The following is a 25,296-nucleotide window of genomic DNA, read 5'->3' as shown; positions in this document are numbered from 1 at the left end:
TACTGGACCACCAGTAAACTTGGAACATTCAAAGAACACATGAAAACTAGACACCTCATGCATGTAACTGTATATTTATTTCTTTTTAAAGAACACTCCTTAAATGTATTGTAAGTCAATATACAAACTTGGTTTCACAGATTTATAATCCACTAAATAGCACAAAATATAATCCAGGTCGTTGGTTTCTTTCATCTCTCTTTGTGTGTGTGTGTGTGTGTGTGTATGTGAGTTTGAGTGTGTGTGTGCGCACGTGCACGCACGCGTGCTGCTGGTGGTAGTGGTAACCCACCACACACGTTCAAACACAAGCCCGGGCTCCTCCTGACTTTCCTCTGGAGCAAGCCTCACCCAGGTGGCGACCCTGCTCTGGAAGACTGCGACTTTCTCCCCCGTGAATCCCGCTCCTTGAAGAGGATGGGGTGGCAGTGCCCTCTGCCCCCCCTCCCCTGAAGCTGACCCTGAAGCTCCCCTGAAGTCTCCCCTGAAGCTGACCCGGGTACTGCAGCAGGGAGTGACCAGCCGTGGCGTTCAAGTGCAAGGAAACACCTTTTTTGTCCTGCTCCAACCCCCTCTCTGACACTCTGGGGCACCTCTGCGTGACACCTGCGCGCCCACGCTCAGCAGGGGACTACCGGGGCTCGGTGGGCACCGCGTGTCCAGCCAGCGGGCCGGCTCCTCGCCCAGCCCCGTGCGGCCATAGGGGCCTGGCCACCCTGCTGCTGGGGGCCGGACTCTGCCTGCCGGCGGCCAGCGGTGGCCCGGCTCGGTGCCCGGCAGCGCCCCGAACCTCGCCTGTCCCGGTGAGTTACACAGACTGCGGCACCAGTGATGCACTTGCACATATTTACATGGGGTGGAATGTTTTCCCATCGCTTTTTAAAGGAGTATATAGATCAACATGTTCACATAAGACCAAATACTTTTAATATATTTATAACTGTTTTATAAAGCTTTGAAAAAACTCACAATAGCACATTGTTTTACTTTAATGCTTTACGGTACTATCAGTTTAAAATCACAATCAGCACTTAAGTTATAGTCAATCCGGCAAACAAGAGACAAAAAAAATTACAAGAGTTAAGAACTGACTGATACATCCTTTATCATCTTTTCTTTTTAACTAATGCATAAGTGCAGAATAAGATAAGATACTCTAGTTTAAATATCTTGTTTTACAATATACATTTTGTTCTAATTACGCAACAGTAAATCCCATGCTTCACATAGAAAAGCAATCCACAACATTAAGAAAAAAATTTACAATTTATGAAACAAAGTAAATAAATATTAGTATTACAGAATCAGAGCTGTACATAAAAGCTGTTCAGTTTTAATCATATAAAAATATGTTTTAGTGCAACCTCACATATATTGATGCTGTTTTGCTTTACATCATTTAGATCCAAGTGTCCAAAAAAGGAAAGAAATTACATTTATTACAAAGCAGATACACAAATTCTAAAATATGTACAAATTACTGCTAAAAAAATGCTTATAAGAATATAAGCAAAGTAAAGAAAAGGCACAAACATCTGTACAATTTAAAAGTACCAGACCCAATAAGAATTTCAAATTTAGTTTTGGTCAGGCTCAAGATGACTTGTTATTTTATCTAATTCTTTTGATATAACAAAAGTATATATAATAGCAAACTACTGTAACTTAGAACAGGCATGCTGTAAAGTTGAATACTTCTATGTCTAGAAAAAAAAAAAAAAAGCGGGGTAAATGTACGGGTGAAAGTCTCCATGCATCTCAGATCAATGTGGCTTGCTCTTCTCAGATGACGGATCTTTTCTTTCCTGTGTGCTTGGCGGGGGCTCGCTCCTGCTGTGGAAGCCCAACTGCCGGACGTCCACAAAGCTCTTGCTGTAAAAGGCGGGATGGGCTAACGCAGTCTGTGATGTACCAAAACTGTCCTGTTCACCACCGTGCAAGTCAGGATGGGTGGCTGAGACGCAGGGCTGGCCCGGCTCAGGTCCACTAAAGTGTTTAATGCTAAAATGTGCACTTTCTAAGGGTTTCTGGTGAGGCTCAGAAGGCCTCTGCAGCTGCTCCGCCCCGTGCAGAACGGCTTCTTCTGTGGCGATTCGCAGAGAGGCTATGGCTTTTGTACAAGTCTGTATGTTCTCCTCCTGCTCCCTCTCGGTAGCTACGACACTGTCCTCCGACGCGCTCTGCGTCAGCAACAGCAACGGAGAGGAGGGCGCGCTGGAGGGAGCGGTGGGGTGCAAGCTGTGCGGAGAGGTACGCTTCTCGTGGTGCTTAGAAATACTATACGATTCTTTTGTAAGGATTTCCGCAGTTCCTCTTTGCTTCTCCTCAGAGCCCTCCCTCTGCAGGGCCAGAGTGGACGGAGGATGTAAACCTGAAAGGGCCACCGGTACTGAATGGACCATCTGGATGCCCCCGATAGGCATCATGGGGATGGGCGCTCGGATCTGTTGCTGGGAGTGTAGTGGAAGATGACTGAAGACGTAGTCGCTCGGACCTTCGGGGAACGGGCTAGACCCGCGGTGCTCCATACCTCCTTTTTCTCCATATACGTTGAAGTAAGGCCCCTGAGACAACCCCCTTCTCTGTAACCAGAAAAAAAAAAACAAAAAAAAAACCAAAAGAAACATCAGCGCTGCTACTAGCAAAATTCTTGTCCGGCTGCCAAACCACCTATCTCCTTTCCTGTCTAACACAACCTCCCATTCGCACAGCACCTTTGGCGCAGATGGATCCCAAAGCAGTTGGAAAACTCCACTAATTGCTTATCCAAACAACATAGGAGGTTTTGCTTAGCTCAGCCCTACAGGGCTCATGCCTCGGAGGTGAAAGGCAGCAGCTAGTTAAGAGTGTTCAGCAACACAATGCGGCAATTTAGGTCAGGAAGTGAAGAGTATTATATTCAACTGAAACTGCGGGGAGAATTTGGGGTAGAGTTTCATTCCCCAGGAGAAATTTGGCCAGGAGATCCATCTTACCCTCTCTTTCGGCAAACTGTGCAAACTGTGCTGGTATTGGCAGTCCACACTGGGTATCAAGACTTTGTTGCCGAGGCATACACATCTGAAGGCTCCCCGCCTGCCACCACTGCTTGGCAGTACGGGAAAAATCTGACTGCACGTACGTATTTTCTGCCTGCTCAAAGATCCTGCTCTGGAGCCCCGGAGAAGGCTCCTCCTACCCTCCACCATGAGCTTTACCCGGTCCTTGGTGAAAGGGGACGGGTATTTCCATGGAAGTTCAAGCGCCTCTGTGCAATGAAGACCCAAATTTTTACAGTCATTAAGACAATGGAGCACCACTCTGGCCTATCTGCAGTGTAAACAATAAATAATAACAAAAGCACAGGCATTAGCTGTGAGTGAAAGTGATGATTCTGTCGCAGGGAGACTCACCCACTCATAATGGGATTGAGAAGAATGAGGGATTTTGTAACGGCTAATAAAAACCAATCTCGCAATATTGACATTTTCAGTGCCTTCCCATTAGTTCCTGCCTTGGAAGAATGAATAGCTCCATCTCCACTCAGTATTAAATATGCCCTGGGCTTTTGGGTTTCTCTTTTTTTCATTCTTAACTTTTAAAATTTGTTTTCCATCTGATGATTAAGTATCATTTATTGCTGACCAGAGGAATAACGATGACAGAAGTGCAGGATGACATTTTCCTAATTGCGTGTGGGATTTGGCCACACAACTCTCGGGGACTCCCACAGGAAAATAAACGAATGAAAACGCTCATCTCTGCTCGGCAAATTGACCAAACACCTATCAATTGCCCCAGAGCTGTGCTGCTGCCACAGCCTTCGTGTGGCAGCCCGAGGACTGCGCCACGAAATGCCAACGCATTAAAGTGGCAGCACTTCACTGCTGGGAAATCCTAGCTCTCAAGGCATCAAGCAACCTCCTGCTCCCATCCCAGGGAACTGGCTTAGGGGGCAATTAAAGATTCGGTTTCTGTGCTACCCAGGGGCTTAATCTCACTGTGCTCAGATGCTTTGTCCTGTTCGATATAAATCAACGTCGAGACAGGAAGGGTGACCCGTAATCATCAGACTCGAACTTAAGAGATGTTCTTATTCAGAGACTAATCTATGTTGGGAATTTTCCTATTCAGAAAGTGAGACACTTGAGTCTCATGAAAGAGAAACTGTCATAAGAAAGCACAGTGACAGCACGTTATACTGCTGAATGGGGAAAAAATTTACAGCATAAACTGCAGTTGCCAAGCCACAAGACATAGTTCACCTATCCTGTCAGTCTTTCCTATCGCTAACCTCACCTCTGCACAGCTGCTTGCCCCCTTTTTTTTTCCATCTTTGGTCTGTCAACCCGTTTCTCAGTCATACTGTCCTCTTGGCTGTTTCTAAGACATGACATTTATCACTATTGCATCTGATGTGAACTTGGGCTAAGGGAAATAGAGCAAAAGCAACCAAACAAAGGAGTAAAACTCGTCGAAGAAGAACAAACCTAGTCACAAATCTCTTAATTGAGAAAGACATTGGCTTCATATTGTACTCTGCCACAGTTTCAAAAGAGAATAGAGCAGCAGTCCGTCCTTGTTGGATAGAGGTGGATAACATGATAGAAACTGCTACACGCTACAAGATCAGCAGTATCATCCAATGTATGTCTCATATGCGTAATTTTTACATAGACAGTGACAGTGTGTGCATGTCCACTGGATGCCTTCCAAGCCTGGGTGAGCACATATCAGATTATCTTTCTCTAGCTCTGGCAGATAAGTTTGGAAAGAGCCAACATAAATGGTTACAGGCATTAATAACTGTTCCTACCTCTTTCCCTGCTTTTATTTCCTTTACCAATATCTAGTGTTTTCATACCTACAAGCAGACACACATATACATATTCACGGGGAAAGACTGAGTATTAGAGGAGCTGTCTTCTTTTAACAAACATCCTGAAAATCCAAAGACTTTACTCAGTTGACAGGGCGAGTACTACATCCCATCACTGAGCACAGTGCAGAAAGTCACAGTATCTTTTTGCGGTGCAGTCAGAACGGGTTGCTTCCAGTGCAGTGAGATGAGCTCCTCTCTTTGTCAGGTGATGGGAATCCAGTTCGTTTCCTATTATTTCTCATTTGTTGCAGTTTAGCATATTTCCCTCCAGCTCCATGTGACATATAATTTCCCAAGCAACAATATTCTGCAGAAGCTGTTTCACTACGCTCTCTGACCTTGTCATGAAGCTAGACTGCCACACCACATCCCTGAGCAAAGCCATATGCAGCTTCATCGGTCCCCCAGAATGCCTCAGGGATGAGATAGGGTTTACCCTATATCTGGTACATCACCCAAAACAGGCTAGGGGGGATTAAGAGGAAGATCACATTTCAAAGCCAAGCCCCCTTCACAGACATCCTCCTGACAGCCTCAGACCACAGCTGGCAAAAAGATGGCGGGTGGAAAACAATCTCTTTGACTACCATATCGTAACGTACTTGGAGATTTTTAAAGTTAAATACCAGAAAACGTTAAACTGTATTGTGAAATTCAGTAACAGAGCTTATTACCGATGTGCTTTCTAAAAGACAAGATGCTTAATAAAGCCACTATAGATCTGTGTGGACTTCAGTTTCAGGATCCACTCGATTTGCAGTCCTACTGAGAATGCACCATAGCAGCCCACATACACCGGTGGACCTATTTACAGTTTACCTGGACTTCAGAAGTTTTATGCTGGCTTTCTGTACAGGAATGCATTTCACTCAAGATGATAAGGTATTGAGTGCTTGGGGAAGGGATTTAATACCTGTATGTCTGGGATGATCAAAGGAGCTGAAGTCCTATTGACTTTCAAGTGGATATAGAGGTGCCTAACTCCCTTCAGCCCTTCCGGATATATCAAGACAGGCTTCAGACTTCAAAATGAATGAGAAGTGCAACAAAACAGCAACACGAGCAAAATCCACTACCTCCTACAAGCTAAAACAGTTGCTAGGGACAAGTCTGTACTGCTCACAGCAAGATGTATTCACAGTCTCATTGTGTCTAATCCAGGGACTGGAAGAAGAGGCAAAAGCTCTGGTCCACACTAGGAAGTAGCAGAGCGCACTAGGAGGGGGGACAAGCTGGAACAGAGTGAAACTGTTGGTGCTGGACCCCATGTTCACAATGCAAGTGAGGTTGTGGGGCTGGAGGGCAAGGTTGCTTTGGACTAACCCTGTGTGGTCTCTTCTTGCTCACTTGAATGCCCACTCACAGTGTAAGTGAACTTGCTGCACTCCTGGTGCACGTTTTCTGGTTTAATTTCATCTGCAAACAGTCCAGGTCACTTACTCCGAGACTGCTCTGCAGTGTGAGTCAAAGCACAATAAATGTGACAACAGACATACGCCTGATCTGAACTAAAATGCTAACAGAGATGCACTCGGGGTACACAAAAGCGGCCTTCCCAATCTCTCCTCTTTCTCTCAGGACTGGCATAAAATGACTGGGGAGAAGAATCAGAGCTCTTCAATAACGGCACCAGCCTCCTCAGAAAGGGCAGAAACCTCCGGCATTGACAGAAGATCCTGAATGTATTTAGAGAGCAACGGGGCTCTGCCTTTAAATTTAAAGACAGGCATTTAACTTGCCAAACCCAAATGTGCACCAGCATCAACCTTAGGCTACTTTGGAGAGAGTATCCTGTTGCAAGAGTGTATCCTGTTATTAACTACCAAAGAAAAAAAAGTAAATTTTTCTGTATTTTTGTACAATCTACTTTCCCCATGCTCTTTTCCACTTCCTAAAGAAATAATTTCAATTGCTTTCAATGTGGTGCTTTCAATGCCAGAGCACTTTACAAGCTCTTTGCACAGGACCACCAAAGTGCATGAAAGTTGAAGGGGAAGCAACACGAAGGGGAGCTAGACCAGCACTGGCCAAAGAGACTAGAGCAAATACATCAATTTCAGCAGAGAAGAAAGAAAAGTGGCCTCTTCTGGGAACTGCAGGCAGCAGAGGCACAAATCCACTCTTATTCCTGCAAGGACTGGGAACCCAATGCAGCTTTGAAAGAGGAAGGAGGATTGTAAACTGGCATCTGCATCACTGATGCGGTTGCTAATCTATGTTCTGATTTGCTGGATATCACTTCTCCGAAAGTGAAAAACTTTCAGCTTTTATTCCTTTTTCTTCTCTGACAGCTTTCATTAATAGCAAGCTCAGGTGTTATTTGTCTACCCACCCATTGAGTATAATAACTCGTGTTTCACCTAAACTCAACTACTGTTTGGCTAAAGTATGTCTTCCAGAAAGGCTAAAGTATGTCTTCCAGAAAGGCATCAAGAGGTGAGGAATCTATCCTTCCTTCCTTCCTTGCAGTTGTTTCGTGAGGATGGGCAATCATCCTCACTTGTCATTTCCTCATGTAAATTTGCCTGGGCTCCGCTTCCAGTGATGTCTGTGTTCAGGTTCCAGTGACCGTACTGAGGTGTGGGCTTCTCTCGCAAAACACTGAACATGCCACTGAGTTACCGATGCTTTCTGTAGGACAAATGATCTTTTACATTGGGTTTTTCACTGCCACATGCCTGATCCTACCTCAAAAATAAGGTAAGTGTTAAAAGCCCATCTGGCATGGTGGACTTTCCAAAAGAAAGAGCTAAGGGTGCTAAAAGAGTCCTCATAATGTGCTAAACGCCTTGCTCGAAGGTGTGCATAACACACAAGGCAAACATTACAGCAAGAACTGTCAGATGGCCAAGGGTGACTGTTACATACCCTTTTGCCAGCATCACCACACATCCAAAATCTCTAGTACAGGATGCCAGTGGAAGTGTCTCATGCGGGACGTTAGGGACTGGGGCTCCCTGCACAATGTCAGCTGCAGCATCTCATATAATCCCTTCCATTTGATACTAAAAGACATCATGACTGCTAACCTGGTGGCTCTTTATGTTCTTGTTGTGCTTCCTTACTTTGTTGATAGAACTGCTGGCAGCATTCGTATCCTCTCTCAGCTACACAGTGATTGCCCCTATGAAAGTGCAGCAGGGCTTCAGCATGCCCTTCCTCAAGGACCGCTTAGTCAGCCACCCCTCGCCGCTGCTCTCCCCAGCAACTTACCAGGGCGTGGGGCCATGTCTAAGATGCGGGAGAAGTATCTGCGTTGCTCTCTCCTACACACATGGCCACTCACATTGCAGCTTTCCCTCACCCCCCTGTAAAGCTGGGAAGCCACTTTTTGATCTACCAGCCTGGTGGCATCTCGGCTCTGTTCAGTCCATTCCTGCTTCAGCCACCTTTGCCCAGCTGCATCCCTTGCTTCGTTCCCAGGTGCAGGTAGCACATCGGCCTGGCTCCACAGAGAAATTAATCCCAGAGCTCTGGAAATGCTGATTTTATGAGCTTAGGGTTCAATTCTCCTCCTCTGCACAGGAGCACCGCAAAGACTACACAAAGAGCCATGAAGACTGGCGACGAGGATGCAGGGAGGAGAGCCCTGCCGGGAGGAGGGCAGGGATGCAGGAGCCCTGAGGCAGCAGGAGCCTGTCACAGCTTGCCCGGGTTGAACCCACACATATGGGCTGACGAGGCAGGCAGTGAGAGGGCAGCAACATCAAACGTGGCAAGGGAAGCATACTAAATAAATAAAAGTAATAAATAAATTAGAAAAAAAACCCTGTTCCTTAACTCTAAAGACCAGATTTATTTGTGGAGGGAGTGCTTTGTGAATGCTAGGGCCTGTCAAAAGTGCCAAGTCGGCAGTTTCTGAGAGCTGATTTACCGAAAGGGAACAGCACAGACAGCAGCTGTGCAAGTTTTGCATATTTCCATTTCCACCCAGACGGTGCATCCCTGCCGAAACAGCCAGTCGTGATGGTGCTTTCTGTGGGGCAGACAGCTGCCTGCTCCTGCCACACGACAATATCCTTTAAACTCCAGCCACAGATCCTGATTTTGATAGGTACTCTGCTTTCCCGAGAGGTTCCATTTATTTTAGCATTTTTGTTCCATTAAACAATACTTCTGTGATGGGCACTGTACTGCAGTGTAAGGGCCTTATGACCTGATCTGGGCTCGATCCCACCTGACAGTCTGGGATGTAAAATGTTTTACAGTACAGAAACAAGCCATGTAAGCTTCCTGGGCCATTTAAAAATAATATAATATAATATATATAATAAATATCATAAAGACGGGGGCAGTTAATGTAAGCCAGACTAATTTCATTGAAGCTAGTGGAGCTACTCAGGCTTGTACCAAGTGAAGATTTGACACTCGGGCTGACTCTGTTGTATGTAACTGAATCAACATCCCGTCCTGGTCCCCGTCTATTCCAAATTTCTGGCATTTGTTCCAGGACTTCCCGCCAAGGTTCAAAGCTTATGCCTTCTTCTTCTACAAAGCTGTAAAGTTTTTAAAAATCCTACGGACAGATTAGGCAAGAGCTCTGTTTTTGACAATAGGAGTAAAAATATTCTTTCATACTTACTGAATGCCCCACTGGAATAGATTCAGACTGTAAATATTGACCCATGGACAACGCTGGATTATGGTATAAGCCCCTCCGGGGAGACGCTGCTCTAACAGAGGCCATATATCTCCTTTCTCGCCTAGGAGACAAATCTCTTCGAACAGACGCGTCTTTCCCTGGTGACATTGGTCTCCTTGGCGATAGGTGACGTCTTGGTGACACGTCCCGTCTTGGTGATAACTCTCTCCTCAGCACAGCCTCCTTCCGTGGGGAAAGATGCCTCATGGGTGAAATATCTCTTCGGGGTGACAGATGCCTTCTGGGTGACAAATCCCCCTTTGGCATTAAGTACCTCTTTGGTGAGTTATCTCTATAGGGTGAAGAATCGTAGCCGGGTGACGACTGTCGGCTGGAAGGTGAGAGGTCCCTTGGAGACGAACTGGGGTCTAACGAAAGCACATAATCCTCATCCATGCAGCTAGGTATGTCCAACCGGTCTTTATCGGGCTCTGAATCGGTACTCTTACTCTGGAAAAACCTCTGATATTCTGTCATCTGTGAGTCTTCACAGGAGTCGCTTGGTGTTATAAGCTGAGTAACCTGAATGCTAGGTAAGGTGACCAAGTAACTGATGAGGGAGGAGTGTCCCACGGAAAGGGAGCCCTCAGGGGAAGCCCCCTGCGATGCCCCAGCCGAGTTCACCGACAGAGAGGAGAACCGAGGGGGCTGCGGGCTGGTGCTTCGTGATCTGGTTTTTGGTGTCGAGTCTCCCTGAGTATCATCAAAATCATCCTCGTCTTCATCGTCATCGTCATTGTCGTCGCCATCCTCGCCGTCTGACTCCTCCGCGTCAGAAAACTGGTGCTCTGCTGACAGGCCTGCCAGGTTGCTACTCTTCTCTGCCTCCTGCTGCATGTCCTCCATGTTTTCTGAAACAGCCACGGCAAGTCAAAATGGTGAGCACACTCCCCACCTCTTACACCTTCTGCCACATTCGTTCCCCACCCAGCACACCCATTGCCATAACTGGATGTTCTTCATCTGGGGCGGCTGCATAAAGCCATTCTTTATAGTCTCAAACCATAATTTTTCATAATAAAACCTTAAAGCTCTATACCTGAAAGTATAAAAAGCAAATTCACCCTACCCCACCTTGCAACTTTGATAAATGTTGCCATCTCTCATCTCTCACATTTAAATAGAAAAGATTGGGAACTTTGTATGAGACAGATGACACCAGGTCATACTTTTATTTCTAGCTCCTCCTCATGTATCTTAATAAAAAATGTAACTCGGACAAATAGATCGGATTTATTTTTTATACTTCCTGTTTATTAAACAGATGCCTCTTAATTAAAAAATGCCCCAAATACTCTTAATATATTTTCCCATGCCAGCCACTGTGCTAAAGTGGAATGAGTCATTTGCATACTCCAGAGGCCATTCCAGCTAAATTAAATCATTCTGACATACCTGCTTCTTCAGTTTCAGCATCATCTACGGATGTCATTGATACTCCAAGCTCCAGGCATTTTTTCATATGTGCTTTAGACTTCATATGTTTTGTCAGATTTCCTATGGATCAGAGATTAATCTCATTAACGGACAACAGCAAAGATCACTCTCCAAGTCAGGTTTCGGTGTATCTTAAATCCGTTATCCTGCAGACGGGGGTTTTAGTTTTTTAAAAAAACACAACAGACAGGGCTGACTCATCCAGCCCATTGCCCTCAGAGCCTGTTTTAATGAGAGTGTTTTAATAACGGTTTTTATATCTCCCCCCCCCCCAAAAAAAAAAAAATTGTTTCAAATAAACTTGAACTCAAGGCCTGAGAGGTACACAGGCATCTCTCCGGTTTTCCACATGACATTTAGGCACCCCAGCAAGCTAAAATGCTCACTTTTGGATGTTATCTATCCCTGGGCTTAGTGTTCATGACATGTACAGACTGCCCGTACATCAAAGTAAGTCCAACGCACACCAGCTGTTCAGGGCTCCCACTCCTAGTTCCACAGCGGTACTTTCAAGCTAAGGGCTCTTCCATGTACTTCACATGTAGGTTCCAAATGTTCAGTGTGTTTGAAGCATTTTGAAGCAAAAGTACCCCACAACAAAGACATTTATGGGAGACTTCTCTGTGCAAGTTTACCGCCTATCTGCAATCTCTGAACTGAGAGGAGCTGTACAGCATTCACCTGGGCTGTGGGAAATCCAAGTTCAGGTCCCTGCTTCGGAGTACGGATCTGAACCAGACACAGCAGGGATTTGAAATCAGATCTCCCATTCCCCTGAGGCAGCAATCTAACACTAGACTATTGACTTTCTGGAGTGCCTGTCTTGGTCTGTTTTTTCACAGATAAGAAAACTGGGTTGAGACTGGCCCCGAGAGACATTTCATGGCAAAGAATCTTGAGCACAAAGCACAAGCCGAAGAAATGAGAATATCACTCTAATCCATTAACCACTTCAATCACATTTGCAACACCCAACAGGGAAAGCGTGGCACAAGCAAACCCAACCCGCTACCAAGGCATGGCGCTTCTCAGCTCAAGGAAAGCACTCTGTGAATGTACCTATGCTGCTTTTGGGACTCCAACCAGCATCTCCAGATGGTACATGTGGCACACGCAAGCTGCGGACAGGAACACTGTACCACTCTGTTGGACAGTGGAGATGTGCTTAGAAGCTCACAAGCCAGGCTCTTCTCTGACTTTCAGCGCCAGCTAGTTCAAATAATTCCCTTCTCAGTAAGAGTTTCTTTTTGTGCCTGTGCACGGCATGAAAAGTCTAACTTGGCCACTGATGCCTCTGGATGGCTAAACACTCGGGGTATACACTGAAAACCTAAGTACCTCTGAAAGTCTGTCCCCTACTGTTCTCAGCAAAACAGCAACAACAGTTATGAGGCTGACAACTGCTCATAAGCAGTAATACACCAGTTAAACGCTTCTTGTACTTCAAAGGCTAACTTAGTCTCTTCCTACTCATGCCCTTCTTGTGCAATAGCATACCACCTCCTCCCTGTTTCTTCTTTCTCTGCAAGAAATACCAGCCTCAGCAAGCAATTTCACATTTCTTTCCATGCCATCCCTGCTTCCTGGAATGTCCTTTCTGAACACAGCTGCAAAACCACAATCCTCCTTCAAGTCCCTCCTCAAGACCCATTCCTCCAGCAATGTCAAATGTAAACAATGATCCAAGAACAGCTCACCAGATTGTCTATTGGGACTACAAACGAGCAGCTCCTTGTCTTTGTCTCTACACCCCCATGAAAGTTCTCATCTTAAATTAGGTTGATGGGTCTACTGCCATCCATCAGCTATTCCCATCTTTGGCAGAGGAAGAAGTGCTGGAGTCATGGAAACTATTACAATTCTCAATCCTCAAAACAGCCATGAAGCTGCACTGGGATCTTGGGAGAAATTTCCTTCAGCTTCCTCTCTCCCCCTTCAAGTACGTTCAGCGCACTGGGACCAGAATCCATTTCCCTTGTCTGCCAAAGGGAAGCTAAAAAACGGAGAATGTAAGGCTCGTTTGGGCTGTGCTACAAAGAAATGCTACCAAATAAAAGGATTTTTTTCTTTTAAGGAGATAGTTGCAATGCAAATCTGAATTCCAAAGAATATCATTATCTGTGGCCTCAGAGTGACAAATGGAAGCTTTTTTCTGGGCTGATAAATACATGTGAACACAAGCTATCAGATCTCTATTCATAATTAATGCCACAGTGGATGGAGTGGCCCATCTGGGAGACATACATTATTTATAAACTTGAAACTGACCCACTGTAAAGCCCGTGAAGGCATGTTTTCCTCAGCAGCTGATGCTCTGCTTCCACATTATGTCATAACAAGCGTACTCTCCTGGTAGCATTTAAGTGTTGCTGCAATTAAAATTTGCACCATGTAACAATTTTGGCAGAAAGTATTATTTGTAAGGGCGGTTCTTATGCTACTACTTTTTCTCTGCAGACAGAGGGACCAGCCAAGAGCCTATAGCTCTTAATGAAGCTATCCAAAGAGTCTCGGAGTCTCACAATATCCCTGGATCAATTAAACAGAAGAGAAAAACCTCCCTCATGAAGTCCTGTATACATAAACACAGTAATTTTATTCTGAAGAAGATTCTCTCCTTGATTGCAAAGGGTGCTTGGATCCCAGACGGCAAAATAGCTCAAGATTTGTTTGGGAAGTGGCAAGAGTTCAGCAAAAAGGGTCAAGTACCTTTAGTTTTGAAGGCAAAATTGCACAACTTGCATACATAAGGCCGGACATCAGTATGAGTGCGGATATGTTTTTTGAGCATGCTTGGCTTTTTGCAGCGAATTCCACATTCTTCACAAATGTACTTTCCTCGGCCACGACCTCTGACATAGACATAATCCTCATTTGATTTATACCTGTTGGAAGAGAGCAAGCACTTAAATCATACAGACTCTAGGTCACATACGTGCACAAACATCACCTCTATGCGTCTGATCCTGATCCTGTATGTATCTCACCACAATAAATCCCCCGAAGTCCATAGGAACTACTGAATTTTCAGTCCTGAACTCAAAGTATTTGTCTTTCAGGGAATGCACTGGTCCCAAAGTGTTTTAACAATACGAGACCAAGGGGTCGCAGTATGAGAATTCTATAAGCACCTTGTCAGGAAACAGATTAGCTACTATTCCTATAGACACAGCACAATTCCAAATACAAGTCTGCAGGCTGGATTTATTTCAGCTAACTGTAGTCTTGTACAATGCAGGCATCTACCACCACTGAAAACGGTGTCGTTTTGCAGCACGGTTCATTTAACTATTTTAGTTTATTTATCCCTTGGGATCAGATAAATCACATCCTGGAAATGCCCGTTTCTTCCCATTAAGCATAAAGAGAATGCAGATGACTAGCAAGGATGTATGCATTTACACTACAGATGCCTGAAGTTCCCAAAGATGGATCCCTCCCCAAGGGACACCAAGTTGAGCTCACTCAGGTACGTGCTGCTTTAGAAATAAAACGGGAAACTTCCAACCTGCATACTTAGCAGAAAGCTGTTAAAGGAATTTTTCTTAGCACAGGCGTAAGTGTTCCATGCTATTTTTGCTGATTACATTGTGTGCAGTTAGATAATAAATAAGATATGCAAATCTATGTAACGCTGTACATTGCATTTCATATCATGATAAATTGTTAATACTGAAATCTAAAAAGGCCCAGGGGATCTGCTTACGCTGTTCTGAGGTTTGAAGAGCACTGGGCATTCACTAGAGGGAGAATTTCATCCTCATTTACCCAAAGCAAAATCCAGAAATTGCACAAACTGAGAAATAATATTTTTTCTGCCCCCTGTCCTCCATTGCCCTCTCCCTAAGCAGCACAAAGTACTTTCAGTCACCCTGCAGATGCGCAGCCCACAAAATATCATTGGTACTGACAGTCAGCACTTTAAATAAATAAGGGACTGTGTGAAAGATTCTGTTAATGTGATGATAACTCTATAAGAGGGAAGTGGCAATTTTTGGGTTACAGGGCTGAAGCATTTTTCAAATGTGCTTTTCTTAGATGAACGCTTCTTCCATATGTTCAGCTATATCACTGGCAATATATACACTGAAGTTAATGTCTTAGAAATGCATAAAATATTGTCCTGTTCTCATGTCCGTCTTGTAATCTATTAAACACGTCAGCTTCTCTTTCAAGTGTGGATGCCTAAATTCAGGTCTTTTCATCTCCTTTCCAATACAGTTGGCCCTCTCCCTTTTCCTTCATTGTCCCATGGGCAAAACTGGCACAGTCTAATATTATTCAATATTTAGCCACCTCTCTAGCAGTCTTTTTGGTATAACATTTCTGGTATTCTGCTTTTCTGTCTGCCCCACGTCCCAGGTTCTCCTTCACACACGCATGCCAATGACTCGTAGTCATCTCTTTATCCACTACTTCATCAACTACCTCCAGGCTTTCTCCCACAGACAGAAAAAAAAGGTCCAATATTGTTTGAAAGACTGCCATTTTATCTTCTTTTCATCTCTCCTTACAGTCTGATTTTGCTGGGATGGAGTCTACCATATCACCCCTGACTGATACTGGTAAGAAAAATGCTGTGTTATAAGATGTGCTATTCTGTTGCTCCATTTCTGCTGTTCCTCTGCCTGATCTCCTTCCACCAGCTTCTGCCACCTGCCAGATCCTATGGGGCACAAAGACAATTAGACGAGATCTGTCTCTTCATCATTCATATAGACGGTTCTTGGCCATAGCTGACCTTGACGCTTCACCGTAACAATGACTGCAAGAGAAATTAAACGCACAAATTTGACAATTAAAGAAGGCCTGGTCCAAAAACCGGGACACCAGAAGACTGAGTCTATGGTGATCGTATTTCTAGCCCCTAGGAATATTAGATCTTGCATTAACTCATGCCTCTCTCAAAGCTGTCAGCAATTTCCCCCTTTCCGCTACATAAGTTTCATATAAGGACTACGGTCACTGCTGTTCTGAGCTTGATTTGAATGGGACTCCAGAGTTAAAAAGCACTAACAAGCCTCAAAGTCCTGCAATTTCTATCCAAAACACTATTTTATTGGGGATTTTTAATTAGAGTCTATAACTGATAGATATAAAAGAGCAAACATAAGCAAATTGTGAACTCTTGCTGTCAGCAGTTAACGTCATTAAGCCAGATGTCAGATGAGCGGGCATGTTTGCCCCGTCCCTCCTTTCTTTTCACTTCACGCCGTTAGTAACTAACTAACTGTACTGCAGCAAGTACGGAACTTCAAATTGCTGCTTTTCTTTGAGGAACACTGCTTCATATCCCATCAGGGTTTTGCAGTCACAGATGATGGAAAGCAGATTTTGTGATTCAGATCATTTCATTCAAATCAAGCCACCTGCCAGAGGTAATAATATGGTTGTTAGCTTCTTCCTTCAAAACCCCTCTGCTGCGATGCTTACAAACTGCTCTTGACGGGCTTTGGTGCAGCGAGGTGGTGATGTGCTGTGACGTCTACTTTTCGCCTCGACTCCGTTCGTTCTGTTCCTTCGGCTTCTCACTCGTTCCCGGCCCCGTCTGTTTGCTTTTTGCCCACCTGCGATACGGGCGCTCCGCCGCCCTGGCAGAAGGCAGCTGCACGGCTGCCCTTCCCTGCCCAGCGGACAGGCTTCCCGCAAACCAAACACTCTGATCACCGCAGACCTTTCTCAGCTATGGATTCTGAATTGCCTTCTTCGCACTTACCAAACAACCGCAACCAAGAAGCCTAAGCAAATCTACTCCCCGAGACAAACAAAAACCAGAATGAAAATACCCTGCCGAAACAAGGTACCACCAAGGTACCATTGCCTGTCCAGGGGAGAAAATGTGAAACAAAGAGGACAGACACTCGCTGCACAGTTCAGTGCACCGCTTGCACGTGCTGAGACAATACGAAGATGAGCTTGGCGAAAGCAGAGCAGAACGGAGTACAACAGAACAGCTCTACCAAGAGCAGGCAAGACGGATACCCGCCCGTGTTAAAAATTAGCTTTCAGAAGTCATAAACAAAAAACTGAAGAGGAGGACAAATTCAATAGTCAGGACAGAAAACAATGAAAGCCGCAGTTATAACAGGTAAATCATATTAGATCCATTTTTAAAATAGCCAAGCTAATGAAAAGAATGAATCTACCCTTCCACAAATAATTCCTATAAATGTATGATAAAACTATGATTTATAAGGACAGAGTGGACCCATTAACACTACATCATCTCATTCACTGTAGCTTTGGAGGTTATATGCTCCTATTGGGGCAGTCCCAGTCTATTGCACAGACTATTTGTGTCCCTCTCCCTCCAGAAATTAATGTGCACATTAAGGTTTCTTACTTTTTGTTCTACTCAAAGGATATCTAAACATAGCCAAGTATTACTAGGAGACATTTCCAGGTGACATGTGAATTATATACCTTTACACAAATAGTTTCATAGACCTTATTGGAGTACAGGGAAACTTAAACCGGTGTAAGTAACGTACAAAGTTTCTTAAACAAGGTGTTAGATGGTAGAGGCGTTTTATAGAGTGATCTGTTGCAGCTCACACTGATCTGAATCCTCCTTTAAGTTGCTTTTCTTAACACACTTTTACTCTTCTGACCTCTTATCACGTAGCTTACATCAGTGCTGACTATCTTCAGCTGGGTGATCCAATTTCAGAAATGATACAAAGTGGGAAGCAGGCAAATTTTATACTTCAAAGTGGGTGTGAGCTGAAGCAACAACTCTTTAAATTTCTTGTAAGCTTACGCTCACCCCTGAATTTGGGTCACTCTTATGTAGCCAGTCTACTGGCTTGGGTACAAGGACAGTGTACAACTACAGACAACAGCCAGAATTGGGGTGTCTAGGCCAGCATACCCATAACGATCTCCAAAATAATATTTTCAGTCTTTCAGGCAAGATGTAGGCTATGTTCATTTCATGGAGACTGTCCAAGTGGAGCCAAAACACATAATGTTAATGAAGGACAACTGAGATTTTAAAGGGAAAAAACTGACGGGAAAAGGAAATGGCTGTACAAATTTCTCACATCTCCATCCTGACCTATTTAGTTACCCCGATCAAGCAGTTGCTGTGGACCATTTGAGTTGGGTAAGACTGAAAACCACGGCTTGTTCAGCCCTCTGAAATCTTCACTAAAAAATCTTCACTGATTTTAGTAAATAATAAACAATTACAAGAATAAGAGTAAGCATGCCTAACTAATTGCATTAAAGTGAGTGGAGGTACACAGAGTCTAAAAATGGAAAGATATACTCATGCAAGCCATTAAATACAAAGAAATGGTACAGAAAATATCAAAATGTTAACTGTTTATCCATTTCTTTACAACCTAAGGAATGAAAGTAATAATTTTGACTGAGTGCTTTCACACAGATAGAAAATATAATTGTCCTAATAGCAAAGTAGAGCCAAGAGTAAGTATACAGGTACCCTGCAGTTTGTTTTAAGACTGACGTGTACACAAAAAAGAAGAGGCTTGGGAGCTACAAGACATGGCAGGAATACAGGAGACTGTTCACATCCTAATTCACTCATATTCATTTTCAAATCTCGTTAAAATGACAGGCTGAGCTTGAAATTTCCAGTTGCATTTTCTTACCCTCCTTCAAAGATTTTAATTCGTATCGGCTCAGTTTGTTTGGATGTAATGTCTTTATCTCCATGAATGTCTCCTTTTACTCTTTCTTTTATAATATTCCCCACTACTTTCTTTTCAAGCTTGCTGCCAAACAAGAAGAATGGCTCGTGTTTCATCTGTAGAACAAAGTCAAGGAAGGGTGTTACTGCTGGAGCACACAATAAACGCACACTTCATTTCAAGTACTTTCAACATTCCAGGTCAAAGTCAAACTCTCATTTTGGTGCAACTTTATACAATGAATTAATTTGTCCCATTTAACCTGAAAGAGAATAAGAGAGGAGGCAGCATGGACAAATTTTTACAAGAGTCTTGACAGAAAAGCCAACACCGTATCTTTCCTCAGAAAAAAACCCCATGGAAAATAGAGATGGAAAAGCCTTAGAAGGTAATTTATTCCCATTACAGAATTTTCCCTGGCACCATTATCTAATGCTTAGACTGTGAGGAAGAGTCAGTATGTAAAAGACATTAAATGGATCTGAAGATCCTTACTCAAGTTTAACTTGATCTTTAGTTATAAACACGGGTGGATGTTTGTGTCTGATACTGTTCAAATCAGGACAGGACAAAAACAAAGGACAAAATAAAAGGAGATCATGTATCAGGCTCTGGTACACATGAAGGGAGGGCTTTAAAAGCCTCACTGTTTACATCTGATTTTGAAAACGGAGATAGAGACAGCAGAAGTAGCAGAGCTTGCAAAAGGGTAAACTGAGGCTCAAAAGTTGTCATGGGAAGATCTCAGTGTCTGATTTCCCACCGGGGAATGTTTTATTCTTGAAAAAAACATTAAGTTTACTAATATTTTCTCCAATAGAGGTATACTAATTTAATTTTATTAAAATCTCTTATTTACCTGAGCAAACTGCTTCCATGCACTTGATGATGTCAGTTTACCAGCTCCAGGTCGATGCATAGCAGCCAGAGTGTAGATTTCCGTGGTGTTTTTTTGCTTGGACCTTAAAAGTGCTAAAGTGGTCTTTGTACTTAGCCCGGATGGGTTTGGGTTACATGAACTTATACACCATGAAGCATAAACAGAAGATTTGAGGGTTGGTTGCTGAATGTAATTGGGTTTTGTATAGTTTAAGAAACACCAGCTCACAGTAGTAGTAGTGCGCAGACTTGGGAACTGAAGGATCTGCTGAAAATCTGCTACGTCTGTCAGGAGAATGGTTGAGCCTGTGAATTTCCCACCGGTATTGGATGACATCTGGACTAACATCCCAAGAGGCAATTTTTGATGTTTCAGTTGGTCTTCTGGCTGGATTTCTCCTGGTGGCAAGGAAGACCTCTGTGGACTCATGCTCATATCTGAGGCTGTTTCATCCACATCCAGTTCTTCTGGTGAGTCTCTTCCTTCAGAAGGGCCACTGGACTTCTGCCCTGGTGACGCGGAATCAAAACTGGAGAGTTTCTCCCTGCTCAGTGGGAAAGCATCAGCTGTTGCCATGCTGACAGGTGGGAAATCTTGAGATGATGAGGACGACAGTGGTGAAGAGGATGACCTGGATGGCAGACTTTCTTTCGGCTCGGTAGCACAGCTCTGCCTTACTAGTTGAGGCTTCTGCATTCTTGGAAAATCTTTCTTTATATCTGAGTTAGTTAACTCAACTGCACTTAGCTCCTCAACAATCTGCCCATACATTTTTTCTTCTTTGACTCGTTTCTGCTGCTTGGTCTCCATGAAGAGCTCCAAGCTGCTGGCAGGCGAAAGCATTCGTTTGCTTCCTCCCAAGGTAGAAACCATGTCAGAACTCGAAGGCAAACACAGGGGAATGGGTGGCTCCAGTCCGAGTGGTAGTGTCTGTGGCACTTTCCACAAAGGATATTTTTCTAGCCCTCCATGCTGACCCAACATCTGAGCTATGTTAAATCCAATTCCTTGCATGGTTGCATTAGTTGCCAATGTTCTTTGAGAAACAGTCTCATCAACTTTACAAATTACAATTGCGGGACTGTTGCTCTGTCCGAGGATTTGGGAAATGCTTGTGTACATGACACTACCATAAGATGGCACATGGGTTTGAATCCTGACGGGAACAACTGTTCCTGGCAAAGACTGTACAGATCCATCACTTGGGGAGTCAAAATCTGTCTGAAGATGCTGCTCAGAGGAGGTATCTGTTGGTTTAATGCTATGGTCTGACTGGTACTTAGCAAGAGTATTTTTTGAATACTGCCCAGATGTTCCTGAGTAATGCTGGTACGCTTGCTCTTTAGCGTGCGCATAATCAGCTGGTTTCTTTCCAATAAGCTCTGGCGCATGTTCCAGGTGATAACTTGGAGGAACGTCTGTTTGGAAAGGCTGTTTGACATAAGATTTCTGCAGCTGTTGTACAAAATGATGCTGGAAGTGCAGAGGCTCTGTGCATGACTGCCACAAGACAGGCTGCTGAGATGGTGGTAAGTGAACCATGCAGACGGCTGGATATGGGAACTGAAACAAGGTGCTATGAATAGGGGGAAATGGGACCTTTTCCTGATGTGCAAATAGCTGCTGCTGCTCTGATGGATGTTTGTTAGGAATATAAGGTGCTTGCTGGATCAAGGGAGTCCGTAACATTTCCGGGCTGTCTGCAAGAAGAGCCTGTTGCTGGGCAAGGTGGGATGAGCTATTACTAAGTTGAGCGCAAGAGCCAACAGCCTGTTTTCCAGAGTCATCTACCTGAATGGGCTGAAGTACAGAGGAAGGGGAGTGATGCCAAGCAAGCTGGGAGGAGCGAAGACCAGCCTGTGCGTGTTCCATCTGCTCCTGCTTTATACTTTGTTCTGTGCTCTGATCAGTCTGAGAAATCTCTGGAAAACCACTGAAGGAAGCCTGGCGAACCAAGAAGCATTTCTTCCTTTCTCGGGATGGAGACAGTGCCGTAGTAGGTGTCCCAACTGAAGAGGCATGAGACAGGTTCCCATAATCAAAGGATTTACTTCGGATCTCTGGGATTTCAGCAGCATGAGGACAGGGCATCTGTTCAGATGAGCAGCGTCTCATTTCCCTCTGATGGTGATGCCCAGGGACGGAAAGTGAGTAAGCACCAGCTGGAACTGTTAAAAACTCAGACTGTTTTCCAAACTCATCTTGTTTGGGAGGTGTGATGAACTTCATACTCTCTTCTCTTTCAAAGGACATTGAAAAACTCGAACTGTGGGACAAATTACTTTCTTGGCTAGGGCTGCGAGACAGACTTGTACCTGTGGACTCAAAGCTGGATTCTCCAGAGGAGTGCTCCATGTCAGCCAGTCGTAAACGCTTCTTTTTGGGTGGTAGCTTTTCTGCTGGAAGTTGAGAAAGGGTTTCACTTCTCTGGGGCCACTGGAATTCTTCGGTGGGTCTCTCTTGCTCTTTACTCTGCACTTCTTTATCTTTCTCAGGCTTATCTGGCTCCTCCGTGACACGAATTTCAGGTACCTGTATGTTGTGCTGGCGAACCAACCTGGGCTGCATGTGATACGGCTGAGGCTGCTGGGATGGAGATGGCTTACTGGTGTCAGCATTTTCCATTTGCGGAGCTCGGTCTGGGCTCATTGGGGACTCACAAATTTCGCTCTCACACGTTTCAGATGGTGAATAGATTTTTTCCTGCTGGCATGCAATATGTTCTGTAGATTCAGACCTTTCAAATGAGTTTGGCCTGCTCAACGAATTTGTGTGCTGAATGACAGAGATGACATTTCCAGGGGGCTTTCTAGCCAGTGGTTCTGCAGTCTTTTCTTGCTCTGCAGTTAAGGAGGAGTCTTCCAGAGAAGCTGCCGGGCTTCCAGACTGCAAGTAAGGCCTGCAGATTTCAAAACGCTCCGCGTGGCAATGGGCAGCATTGTCCAGGCCTTGAAGGGCAAATCCACTCCTTGGCACTTCCTGAATTTGGGACTTGGGATCAAAGTCCAAAGGCTGAATTCCCCCAGTGGTGCCAGTCGTACTGCTGCAGAGCATGGGACTGTCTTCCTCATCTCCAACACTCTCCTCTTTCCTGCGCTTTCTGTTTTCAAAAGTTGTTCCAAGCATGGATGGCACCGCCTGAGACTGTCCGAGTGGATCGACAAAGTACTCTCCCCCCTTGTTCATCCCACCTAAGGATGGTGAGTCCCTGTAGTTCTGCTTCTGAGCTTCAAATTCTTCCCACTTTCTGTAGTGCTTTCCACTGGCATCATAGTCATAAAAGGTCTTGTCTCCTTTCTTCTCTTTTAAGGATGGTCCTTTGTCACCTGCTGTCTGTCTGCTGGAAGCAATAATGATATTTTTCCCTGGTCTTCCATGATAGTCCGAATCTGAGTGCCCCTCCTGCACAGAGGGCAGTTCAAAGGCAGCCTGTCTTCTCAACATCCTTTGGTGGGATATCCCCACGGTCCCAGGATAAAATACATCATCTGAGCCAGTCATCTTCTCGTCAAAGGAATGGCTTCCTCTCAGAGATGGTGGAATACTTAGGCTGTTCGCAGAAGAGGTTGGCATGGAGTTACTTCTAATAAGAGGAGAGGAATCTACTGGGGGCTCTAGAAGGACGGGCACGTCACCCTGCTGACTGACTTGGTACAGGCTGGATTCACTTTTGATGGATGAAGTGGTGGTCTGGGATTGCCTAGATTCTGTATTGCTGCCGGGATAAACTTGTGTAGATTTAATAGTGCTTAAATTACTGGAGTCAATGAGTTCTTCTTTATTTGGAGTCAGCTGAGAAATATGTTCCTCGAGCATCTTGATATCTAATCTGTTATTTAAAAGAGGTAATGGCTCTGCTTTGCCCTTTCTACCCATTAAACTGTGTTCCTGATTTGTTGTGGCTACTGTTAGTGCTGTCCTTTGATTAATCCTGTAGAACTTCCCAAAGATGATCTCTTCGTAAGACTTTGCATTAGTATTTGGTGGGCTAATTTGCTGCTCAGCACTTTCTGAGCGGGAAAAATAACCAGAGTCAGTGCTTCCTTTACTGTGTGGGCTCAGGAGGTTTAACGACTGCTCAGAATCTTGCCCTTTCTTCTCTGACAGTCTTAGTGCAAGTCGCTGTTTAACTGTATGAGAGTCATCAGACTTGGTACTTAAGGACGGGGTTTGCAACATATCAGAGCCAATATATGGTGAACTCTCACTGGGTAACTGAATTCCACTTTTAGGGATAATCAAGATGGGCACTTTCATTGGCCCAACCAAGGACTCTTCCATGGAGGAGTGAAAACCGCTCCTGCTAGCGATGTCCAGGGGGAGCTGTGGGACGGGGCTCAGTTTGTCAGACCCTTCCATTAGGAGCGGGGTCTCCTCATCAGTGTCCGTGCTCTGCTCGCCATCCGAATGTATTTCAGCTTCCACGTCGATGTAACTGGCATCTAGCTCCAATTTAGAGACTGCTGACTCTGTGAAAGGTACCAATCCTGCTTTAATTGCATGGGCATGTGACTTCCTGTGCTTGTAAAGGTTGCTCTTCGTCTTGAAGGAGAAACCACAAGGAACACAAGGGTATGGTCGCTCCCCAGTATGAGACCTAATATGCTTTTTAAGTACGCTAGGTTTGGCACAAGCCCGATTACAGTAAGGGCAAATGTACTTGCCAGGCTTTTTGGGTTTGTGATCCTTTTTGTGAGCATCTTCTGATTGTTCTAAAGACTTCTGTGAATATTGGCTGTACGCAGGATTCAAACTTGAAATCTTCTTCCTGGAGAAACCTCCACTATGGCTATGCATATGAAAAGGAAACAAGTCCTCTGAGGCAACCGATTGCAAGTGGCTAGGAAACTGCCACGGAGGGCCTTCCAAGCTCTGATGTGGCTTTATGTTGTGCAAGAAGCCTTGTGGCAATGAATGCTGTGGGAAAGAAAGTGAATGTTGACATGAGTAAGGACTTGGACGATGCTGTGGATATTGCTTCTCCGTGACTTGCTGTGCAGCTTCGTTCGATGATACCAGTTTCCCAGAACTGAAAAGTTGTGCTGATGCTGTGTTTCCAATTTGCTCGTGATCTATTTGTGGTTGCCTCTGTACTTCTTGATTGCCAAAAGTGCTCATCTTAATAACAGCTGAATGTTCTTGCCTCCATCTACTTGGTGCTTTAGCAGTTTCTCCAGACCTTGAGGTAGCTTTTTGCCCTATAGCTGTGTCCCCAGAGTCCATTTTGTTACACAAGGTCTTAAGTGCTAGTTCACTTGAAAGCTGTGCAGACACATGGAGTGTGTCCAAAGCTGTGCTTTTTAAAGTTTTGTTGCTCCCATTTTTCCAGGGCTGTTGCAAGTTCACAGACTTTTCTTTCTCTTTGGAACTTTCCACGCAGTAGTCTATAGGCATTAGATTTGTGTCTGTACACTAATGTGAGTATTAAACAGTTCTGTTCATGGCAGGAACTTTCCTAAGCAGTTTATTATACATTTGCAAAGACTTGTTATAGCATTTGGACATTTCCCATTGTTATTAAATACTGAGATGCAGAATGACCCAGGGATATGCGTGATCTACTAGAGCAAAGTTCTCTTCATCTCTTCCATGGTGACACAGGTATCTGTAAGGAAAAAGCATAAACAAAGAAACCACACGCACCAATTAATACAGCCGTGCAAAATAACACCCGTGCAGTCAGTTGCACGTCCATTGAGCCTTTCATGAAAAATATTGAGGGACTGAAGTAAAGGTAACTACATCTCACAAAAGCCCTTTTTGTGAGGAGACACAGTAAAGACTGGCTCCAGAGATTGCACACAGGCATAATGGCTACTCA

At 44.5% G+C, this 25,296-nt stretch overlaps 1 protein-coding gene across 1 annotated transcript; it reads right to left on the bottom strand.

Annotated features, from left to right (window-relative positions):
- Window positions 1-904: 904 nt before the first annotated feature.
- On the bottom strand, window positions 905-24,870 carry HIVEP2 (HIVEP zinc finger 2). The gene is made up of 6 exons (XM_082481286.1): window positions 19,455-24,870; window positions 18,557-18,711; window positions 13,650-13,825; window positions 10,899-11,000; window positions 9,444-10,354; window positions 905-2,582 (listed from the first exon to the last, which is right to left on the bottom strand). Exons 1-6 carry the CDS (start codon window positions 24,867-24,869, stop codon window positions 1,764-1,766), a joined length of 7,578 nt encoding a protein of 2,525 aa, XP_082337412.1. The 5' UTR covers window position 24,870; the 3' UTR covers window positions 905-1,763.
- Window positions 24,871-25,296: the final 426 nt, after the last annotated feature.

Source organism: Vanellus vanellus (assembly GCF_965231255.1).
Source record: "Vanellus vanellus genome assembly, chromosome: 3".
NCBI classification, from domain to species: Eukaryota; Metazoa; Chordata; class Aves; order Charadriiformes; family Charadriidae; genus Vanellus; species Vanellus vanellus.
The sequence above is the reverse complement of the archived record's forward strand: the minus strand, read 5'-3'. Positions and strand labels throughout refer to the sequence as shown.